This window comes from Candoia aspera, chromosome 8 (assembly GCF_035149785.1).
Source record: "Candoia aspera isolate rCanAsp1 chromosome 8, rCanAsp1.hap2, whole genome shotgun sequence".
In the NCBI taxonomy this organism is placed as follows: Eukaryota; Metazoa; Chordata; class Lepidosauria; order Squamata; family Boidae; genus Candoia; species Candoia aspera.
Window position 1 is genome coordinate 70,489,863 of NC_086160.1, and position 9,838 is coordinate 70,499,700.

Below are 9,838 nucleotides of genomic sequence, written 5' to 3' on the forward strand. Positions count from 1 at the left end.
CTTCCTGGTCTAACAAAGAACTCTGTGATTTTCTGGTCATCTGACCTCCCTTAACTTTTTCCAATCATCCAAAGTTGGCTAGATCCTACCATCTGATACGATTACTCCCTTCTATCAGTTTTCCAGTCCAGCTGAATTAAAAATGACAATTCAACGTCTACTTTCAGGGAAGTTGCTGAGGATCACTCTCAAGCTTTCAGGAGCCAAATATAACCTGAGAAGCTAGAATGTGCATTTCCAGTCAATGATTGCTTGCTGTTTCCTTTTCTTCTCCATTAACTTATTTTTTGTTTAATTTTTGCTGCAAGGCACAATTTAACATGGATAAGAAGAATGAGGACCCAAGTTCTTCAGTGGGTGGACCTTCTCTGAGCAACTGCACTGTTCCTGCCAGTGCTTGTCATATGGAGGCCAACATTTCCTATGTGGATTTTTACCTTCACCAGCCACTTGTTGCTGCTGTCTTCATCATTTCTTACCTCCTCATCTTCCTTCTGTGCATGATTGGCAATGGAGTGGTCTGTTTTATTGTTCTGCAGAGCAAACATATGCGTACTGTCACCAACCTCTTCATCTTGAATCTGGCTGTCAGCGACTTGCTGGTGGGGATTTTTTGTATGCCCACCACTCTACTGGATAACATCATAGCAGGTATGTTTGTCACAGGCATGCTTGGAAGATAATTCATATGAATGTAAAAGAGGGAGGAGGGGAAGCACAATCACACTTGCAAGATTATGTTACTATAACCAATCTAAATAAAAGTCATTTTCAGGCTTCCATGTAGTCTGTTTCTTGGTCTGGTCTGCCTTGTAGGGCTGACATGCCTACAGCACTATGGTAGTTGTGTTGCAAAACCATGGCTTATTTAACTGTGTTTGGTTGACTAAAAACCACTGTTTGGGTTCAGAAACATGGTACACTAAAAAACCCAGGTTTACAAATTGTGATAGCTACTTCACACAAGTTAAACCAAAACAAACAAATCAGCCTGAGCAATTCAGTTGGTTTAAAAACCAGACCTTATCACCTGTAATATTTACCGAAACAGAACTAGCAAATTATGAAATGCTGTAGCTGTTTCCATCACATCCATCTGGACTTTTGCTTGTCCATTAAAGTTAAAATGATATGAACACGGTGTTGATAGCATCATCTAAATAAATGCTTTATATTCTAGGGTGGCCTTTTGGGAATATTGCCTGTAAAATGAATGGAATGGTCCAGGGAATATCTGTTTCTGCTTCTGTCTTCACTTTGGTGGCAATTGCAGTTGACAGGTATGACTTTGTAAAAACCTAGAAATCGATGCAGAATATGGAAATCTGTTGTTCCTTTGTTGCCTAGAATTGTGTGTTCCTCAAACCTGGCAATTAGATCAAGGTGCTCTAACTTCAGGAAGAATTTGCATTGGATCCCATGATGTTGAAGTGATTAAGCAGGCTTGTTGTGCAAGGAAAGGCCACTCTGTGGCAAGTTATGTTGGAATCCAAGGATTTAATAGACTTTTTTGGTTAAAGGGAGAAAATCCTTACTGAAAATTCTTAAACGCAGAGCTTTCAACTTCTAGACAAGAAGCTTATGATGCAGGTTGATAGTTCAGTAGGATCATATTTAGGTTTATGAGCAACAGCTTACAGCACAAATGGTTGAGAAATACTTCATGTGTAGAAGATCTCCAGTTAAGTCTCTAACTTCTCAGTCTTAAAAAAAAATAATCAGGTGTCAGGTTGGGAGAATCTTCTACCTGAATGCACTTGAAAATTGCTTCCAATATTAGTAGAAAATCCTGGGCTAAGGGGATCAGTGGTCCAACTCAGTGGACACTTTTAGATGTCACATATTTCAACAGCATGTGAACAAGCAGAAGGACTTCTGTGATCCCCTGTTCTTTTTAGCATAATCACAAGAAAAGCTTATACTTCCTCCTTTAAGACAATTTGGTCAAAACAAACCAGGGGATGAGAAGAACTCTGGTTAGTTTAAACTGTGGTGTGTTAACAAGATTATTATGGTATGAACCTGGTGGGTTTCAAGAAACCATTTGTTAGCTATAGTTCCTCTACCCCAGTTCAGGCTTAATGGTCAAATTCCAGTAAGTCTAATCAGGAAATAAAAGTTTTTGGTTTCCATTTCATGAATCTCATTGGATAAACAGGATAATGGACAGAGACACATAGGTCCATAGTTCATTTATCTTTGCTCATCTGACCCATGACATTCAAAATGGGCCAGTATACAACACTTTCCAGTGTTTGATATTGTTAATGAAACTTAAGCATGCAAGCACAGTTCCAAATTAGTCGCAACAATCAGTCAAACTAATCATATGTGTATTTAGAGTTCTATTTTATAATATTTGACAGAAATGTATTTGTCTTTGTAGATTACTGTTTCTCTTTAGCCAAAAACAAAGCAGAACAACCAATGTCCCCCTGCCCAAAATCCCTAAGCCTCCTTCTTTTGTTTTAGTGGCTAGGTAGATAGGCTTTAGACTTAAGTCCTGCCCACTAAGACAATCTTCTGCCTTTCTAGAAGCTATAGAAAATTCTTAGCACAATGAAAATCAACTTATTTCCTATTGTGTTGCTGTTGATAATGTAGTTATTCAGCAGTGTTGCTGTTTGACAAACTTAAATATGCCCTTTCTCTCCACCGTAGGTTCCGTTCTATTGTTTATCCTTTTAAACAAAAGCTTACCATATGGACAGCCCTTATCATCATAGCCATCATCTGGGTCCTGGCTATTGCCATCATGTGCCCATCTGCTGTAATGCTGCAGGTGAAGGAAGAAAAGCAGTTCAGAGTCATGTCTGGTGATGACAACCAAACTCATCCCATCTACTGGTGCCGGGAAGACTGGCCCAACCAGGACATGAGGAAGATCTACACAACAGTCCTCTTTGCCAATATCTACTTGGCTCCCTTGTCACTCATTGTCATCATGTATGCTCGGATAGGGATCACACTTTTCAACACAGTGCCTGCCTCTGGGAAGCCAGGCCACGAACGCCATTCAGTTTACAAGAAGAAGCTGAAGGTCATCAAGATGCTGATCATTGTGGCTTTGTTTTTCATCCTCTCCTGGCTGCCCTTGTGGACCTTGGCCATGCTGTCTGATTATGCTGACCTGAATGAGCCACAATTGCAGCTCATCAATATCTACGTCTACCCTTTTGCCCATTGGTTGGCCTTCTTTAACAGTAGCGTCAACCCAATCATCTATGGCTTCTTCAATGAGAATTTCCGTCGGGGTTTCCAAGCAGTTTTTCACCTTCAGCTCTGCTCTGGGGAGGGGATGCCTCGGGAAATGTATTCCCAACGGGGACAAAGCAATGCTGTTTTGCCTGCAGCCATTCCCCAGCACCTGGGCCATGATCTTTCCTCATCTGTTGCAGGGCCATCAACTCAAAAGAGGAACTGGGTGGATAAAACACAGGTTCTGATGATGGAGAATCTAGAAAATGCTTCAAATGACAATGGCACGAAACAAGACTTGCTATGAACTACCTCAGCTGTTTGGCTGGGTTCCCTACCTTGTTGCACCAGTCATGGTGTTCAAGCCCTACCTGTGGGGAAAAAAAATGCTGGTGTTTTGAGATCTCCTAGCTGTACAGTGTGTCATTTCTGTCTCATAGCTGATTTATTAAGATTATGGGGGAAAGTGCTTTATCAAGTTCCATAAGAATCAGGAATGATTCATCTAAATATGATATTTGGACTATCCCACTGAAGAAGTCTCAAAATGTTGCTGGCGGATCATTACAAGATGTAGTCAGTTGCTATATACTGTATGTAAAGGTTTTTTTAAAATAAGAAAGCCATTTTTCAAGAAATGTTTATATCGGAAGAGCTAGAAATTGATTTCCAGTCAGGAGTTAGAATAACTCTAGATCCCTATAAAGAGAGAAACTCTTGAATATAAAGGGTAAATCTGTCCGAGCATCCAAAGGCCTTAACTTAGAGGGCAGTACATAAACATTTAGCTTTCTTTGGGTATTTATTTATCTACTATCAAATTTATATGGCTGCCCATCTCACAGAAAGTGACTCTGGGCGGCGTACAACAATTAATTTACTGTATTTTATTTTTTGTACTATTGTGATGGTTTTAATTGCTTGTTGTAAACCTCCCAGAGGCCTCCGACGGGAGGAGATGGGCGGGGATAAATTGGATAAATAAGTAAATAAAACAATAAAACAATAAATATATAAAAACAATCATGATTAAAACTATAAACAAGTCATTATTAAAAATACAAACCATAGGAGAGAGTAGATGGTAACAATGGTGGAGCCATCTTAAAATGTCACCAGTCCCCTGGGACTTCCAGGCCTGATGACAAAGCCAGGTCCTGAGGGACTTCTGGAACATTAACAGGGATGGAGCTAACCTCATTTCAGCGGGGAGAATGTTCCATGAGGCAGGTGCCACGGCAGAGGACCCGCCGAGTGTAGATCCCTAACAGATGGGACCCACAGCCTGCCTTCTCTACCAGACCTGATGGGATGGGCAGATATAATCGGGGAGAGGCGGTCCCTCAGATAACCCAGCCCCATGCCATGGAGGGCTTTAAAGGCTAAAACTGGCACCTTGAATTCGACCCAGAAACAAACTGGCAGCCAATGCAGCTCGCAGAGCAGAGGTATGACTTGTGCTGTTCTGGAAGCACACATACCTGCCTGTGCCAGTGCATTCTGGCAAGTGGGCTTAAAACTTTTATACAGGTTTTATGCATAAAAGTTTATGTCTGCCTTTAATTATTTTGAGACGGGAGGTGAGCAACCTGTGGCCCTTAGCTTTCATGATCCCCTGAGAGTAAGATAAGTAATTAGGGAGGACAGGTTCCTCCTTCCTATTTGCTTATTTAGGTGGCTGATAGCACCTCTCTGAATATTTTAGCACCCTAGAATTCCTGTTAGGGTCCTAGTGCGTAATTTGACAGTGGTAGAACCCAAAACACTTTTTACTGGAGAATGTTAATGCTCTTTAACTCTGCCTCCTCCAACTTACCCTTCTGGTTGCATTGGGGTGTAACTCCCATCTACCCCAGCCAGAAGTATCAGAGACCAGGGTAGCTCAGCATGATGGGAATTGCAGTCCAGTATGTCCAAAGAGGGCATGCTTTATGCGTATGTACATGTACGCTTTACCTTTGAATGGAAAATAATCTTCCATTTGCCTGCTTGCCAATGTCCAGTGAAGCGCTTGCTTGTAGCCACTGTGATAATTTATTTGGATATGTCAGAAAACCTGGCATTAAAGTCAAGTTAGAATGTTTAGCTTAAGGCACAGATTATTTCTGCTCGGGTTGGGAAAAAAATCTGCCATAGATTTCTGTGGAAGCAGATTTGCAACATGAAGCCAAAGGGATCTGGTGTAGCACAAATGGCAGAATTGAATAAAGTCTGCTAACATTCGTCCTGGTCAACAATCTGCAGGAAACTGAGAGAAATGTACTCCGCCCCCCAAAACACCCCCCCTTTTTTTAACTGTAAGGTACAAAAGGAATAAGGTCATAAAAAGGAATATACATTTTTAAAGCCTACATTGGAGAAATATTTATTACAAAAAATTAGCATCAAGGACATTTGGTATAGAATTTTCCAAGAGCCCTTTTTGGAATATTAACAAGTGGGAATGTTACAGGAAAGTGCATTCCATTAAGAACCCCTAACTTTCCTAACTTTCAGGCAGGCAGAGGGAGGACAGAAAACGTAAGCACTTATTAAACAGACCACCCCTTTATTAAGGATTCTTTGGGAATTCTGGGCCCAGGAAAGGTGACAACTCTGGGGGAACCTGATCTCCAAACTTCAAATAATCCTTTCCCAACCTCCTTCCCTAATGGCCTGTAGTGCTTCCCTGATGAAAGTTGTAGTGCAAAACATCTGGAGAGCAGCAGGTGGGGAAGATTTTCTTGAGTCTCTGGCAAGTATCAGTGTCGATTCTGTTGCACCCAAAGTTTGGTGCCCTGGCTTACATGTCTCTGACTAATTCCCACCTAACTTTACAAACGGCTATCATGAGCATTCATGCAAATTTGCCGTTCAAACATTAAAAACATGGCCTTGTTCTTAACCCGGCTTGCACATCAAGGAAGTTTGCTTCTCTGTTTTGTAAAAGGGCTGAACACAAAGCCCTCTTTCGTAATGTTTTTGCCTAAGAAGCTACAGTTTGGAAAGATGTAGCAGATTAGATCTTTAAAAATCCCTCTGTGAGCATAGAACTTTGCAAGGTTTGAAAATCACTAATAATGGGCAATTATAACGGTGTATTTTAATGATGTGTTTTAAAAGATTTTGGTCCGCGTGTTGGTTTCGATGACTTTTTTGGGATAGCGTACATCAAGGGAAAGCAACTTGCAATACCAAGGCTGCATGTGACCCCTGGGCTCGCTTTTCTAGTCCATAAACTCTCCTCTGATCATTGTTGCCGAAAATTGGAGGCACAGTTTCTCACTCTTTTGAAATAGGGCAGGCCTAAGAACTGTAACGCACATCCTACAGTAGGTTTGAGTATAAAAACTTAGAATCCACACACACACTGTTCAAAGTCAAGAAAACATTTGGTTCAAGCCACTTTGATTCACTGCTCCACTCTCTGTGTTCCTTGGGCTCCCAGAGTATTTTAAGTGCAGCCCCCAGTTAATAAAGATTGCCCATGAATAAGAGCCCTGGATGAGCAAAAGTCAGGTTGGGACTGTGGTGGAAGAACTCGATAAGAACTACAGATTTGATTCCAGTGGGAAAAATTAGAGCTATTGAACTTTACAAGATCTAAGCTAGTATAGCTTCAGTCTGAGTTCAGCTCTTTGGTATTTCACTCTGGCTGAGAAATTGGAGAGATTTCTAACAGATCTGGAGTTTTCAGATTGTGTATAAATTGTCCCAGTGGGTTATAACTGCCTTGTTCACCCTTATTTCAGTGTACCTATTTGTGAGAAGGTATTGTAGGCTTGGGTCCAAGACTGAGATTAACTGGACTTTCATGCTAATGTTGAAATGTGTTTTCCAGGGAGGAAGTCCCTTTTGGACAACTTTTAAGCAAATTTCAGGGACTTCCAAAAGGCTGTTTCTCTTTTCTGTGTAAGATGGAGCTGTCAAAATCTGAACTTCAGGACACGCTTGAGATGAATGAGCCTAAAACTCAGCTATTCTTTAGGCTGGGATCCCACTAAATGCCCAGTTGTCAGGTGCATTGAGCCATAAACCCAAGATTTACAAATGACAATTTTGGGGTTTACACAATATGTTAAGCCAAAACTAAAGAAATCATGACATGGTTTAGCATGACATAGAAAACAGAGCAGGCTGAAAAACTCACCAAGTTTGGGTGGGAAGCTCTCCCCCAAGATTGGGTAACATGCCTAGGGGCTGCACAGATCCTTTGGTCCATGTCGTCATAACATTTCTTAACATTCTTGACATTTCTTAGCATTCTCAGTGAATGAAAATCAGTGAAACGTTGAGCTCACTGCAAAATTTTGACTTATCATTTATTAATGAAAATGAAACCGTAATGGTGGTGTCACTTTGGTTTCGCCTGTCTGTCTGTGCATTGCATGTCCTTTGTCTCACTGATTGTATAATGCACAAATTTCCTCTCTGGCTTTAACTGTGCCATAGTTTACTCAGCACAATTGGGGTTTGCCCAGTGCACTGGACAAAAATAAGCTGACCACAGTGGCCAGTTTACATAGCACACTTGGCTAAAATGCTATTGATTATTATGTGGCTCAATCTGTCCTGCAGATACAGGCCCTGTAGCAGATTGGATTTTCATCATTTCTCTTTGTTGCAAATTGGCATGACTGAAAGAAAGGCAAAGGGGAATAATTTCCCTCTGGCTCTAAATCATAATTCCAGTTATGCTACAGGATGCAGATAATTATTGTGGGATTACTTTTGTGGAAGAAGCAGATCCATGTCTATAAATACAGTACAGGTAGTCCTCACTTAATGACCATTTGTTTAGTGATGGTTCAGACTTACAACGGTGCTGAAAAAATGACTTACAACCAGCACTCACACTTACGACTGTCACAGTGCCTCCGTGGTCATGTGATCACGATTTGGGTGCTTGGCAACTGGTTTGCATTTATGACCGTCACAGCATTCTATGGTCATGTGATCACCACTTTCGACCTTCCCAGCCAGCTTCTGTCAAGCAAAATCAATGGGGAATTGTGTGATTTGCTTAACGACCACATGGTTCATTTAATGACTGCCGCAAAAAAGTTCATAAAATCGGGTTGGATTTGCTTAATGTCCACTTTGCTTAGCAACTGAAATTCCAGTCTCAATTGTGGTCATTAAGTGAGAACTACCTGTATGTGTCATCTTTGCTCTGCCTACCATTACATGAAAGAGTCTGGTGTGTACAGAGAGGATTTGCTGAGGTTATATCACTTACAGACCTTTTGTTTGCAGATGGAGCTTCATGAAATATATTATGTTTATAACCAGATTGCCAACAGAGCAGCGAAGCCAGAAATTATAAGCACCCACTAACGGTTTTTCACCATATATTGGTTTAGGCTAAAATGAGGTTGCATGGTTTGTAATGCAGAATGTTGTGGGGACAGGAACATCCTTTTCTTAGTATTCTAGCCCTTGTGTGATTTCTGCAGTTCCACAATTGTGGGTAGCTGCAAATGGGCCATGCCACCAAGTGCTTGGACCCAAACCCTAGCCAGTCATCCAGTTTCATTTTTGTTTTGCATAATAAAAGAACACTGCTCAAACGGTGCTCATGGGCAAGCCTTAGAAAATCCAGGACAGAGCTGGAAGATATCGTTGGGACTGACAAATTAGCTCTTTTCCTCTCTATATTTGTATTCTTCAATATATCTGTCTGCTCTGAGATCATCCTGGATTACAACTCCTTCTTGCCTCACATTACAATTGGCAGGGGTTGCCAAGAGAATTGGAGCTGAGTTGTTGCACCTCAACAGAAGGAACAAACTTGACAGACCTTAACCATGTCCCTCAGGGTTTTCAGAGCAGAGTTATATCTCAAGCCCAGCATATTGAGTTGTGGGTGAAACATCTCCCAGCATGCTCTCCTCCTTCAGGCTGTACAATTTCGAGCCATTCTGGAGTACAGCAATATAAAAATACAATAAATAAAAAGAGTTGCTTGCAATTTTATTATCATAACAGTCCGTCCGTCTTTTTTAATTTGTTTCTGGGCAGTTTGGCAGCACAAAAGGGTAGGATTTTACCACAGTCAGTAATTCTTCCCAGGCCCTGTTTACAAAGATCTCCATCCCTTGATTGTTTGTTAAAAAGGACAGTAGTTCTCTCAACTCACCACAGTGATGGTGGCTTCATTGCTTCCATATGAAGCCCAGTGGACAAGCAAAGCTCCCTACTTTCACCTAGTTATGGAAAGGAAGTTCTTTTGTGGCTATCTTGATTTAACTTCCTCCCTTCCAGGTCAATTCTTAGACAAGCTACTTACCAATTTTGGGACAGGCTCTACGACCTTCCAGCCCTTCGGTTTCAATAAATATCAACAGACCATGAATCTTTCCCTGAACAACCTCTAACTTAACAATCTTTAACTATATTCAACCATTATGACTGTCTGCCAGAACATCATTGAGAAATTGTTCTTTGTCCAGGAGGCTTCCGGTGAGGAGAAATGGCAGAAGTTTAGTCCTAGCAAAGCTCCATAGCTAGGATTTACAACGCAGCAATTATTGGGTGTCTCAGGAAGTAATTTGAGACATGAAGCATTCTCTGGAGAAGGAGAAGCCGGCGAATTGCTCCCTGTGTCTTCTGGATGGCTGGAACTTGCTGAGGAATCATGGTGAATGGTGAGAGGCAGCTG

At 41.3% G+C, this 9,838-nt stretch overlaps 1 protein-coding gene across 1 annotated transcript; it reads left to right on the forward strand.

Annotated features, from left to right (window-relative positions):
- The first annotated feature begins 320 nt into the window (after positions 1 to 320).
- Positions 321 to 3,505, forward strand: NPFFR2 (neuropeptide FF receptor 2). The gene is made up of 3 exons (XM_063310747.1): positions 321 to 651; positions 1,181 to 1,280; positions 2,662 to 3,505. The coding sequence occupies exons 1-3, from the start codon at positions 321 to 323 to the stop codon at positions 3,503 to 3,505; spliced, it is 1,275 nt and encodes a 424-aa protein (XP_063166817.1).
- Positions 3,506 to 9,838: the final 6,333 nt, after the last annotated feature.

What these genes read in the sequence shown, in the direction of transcription:
- NPFFR2 (XM_063310747.1), top strand. Translation starts at nt 321, where the DNA reads ATGGATAAGAAGAATGAGGACCCAAGTTCTTCAGTGGGTGGACCTTCT. An exon ending in ACTGGATAACATCATAGCAG is followed by an intron (nt 652 to 1,180) that starts GTATGTTTGTCA and finishes TTTATATTCTAG; the next exon opens with GGTGGCCTTTTGGGAATATT. An exon ending in GTGGCAATTGCAGTTGACAG is followed by an intron (nt 1,281 to 2,661) that starts GTATGACTTTGT and finishes TCTCCACCGTAG; the next exon opens with GTTCCGTTCTATTGTTTATC.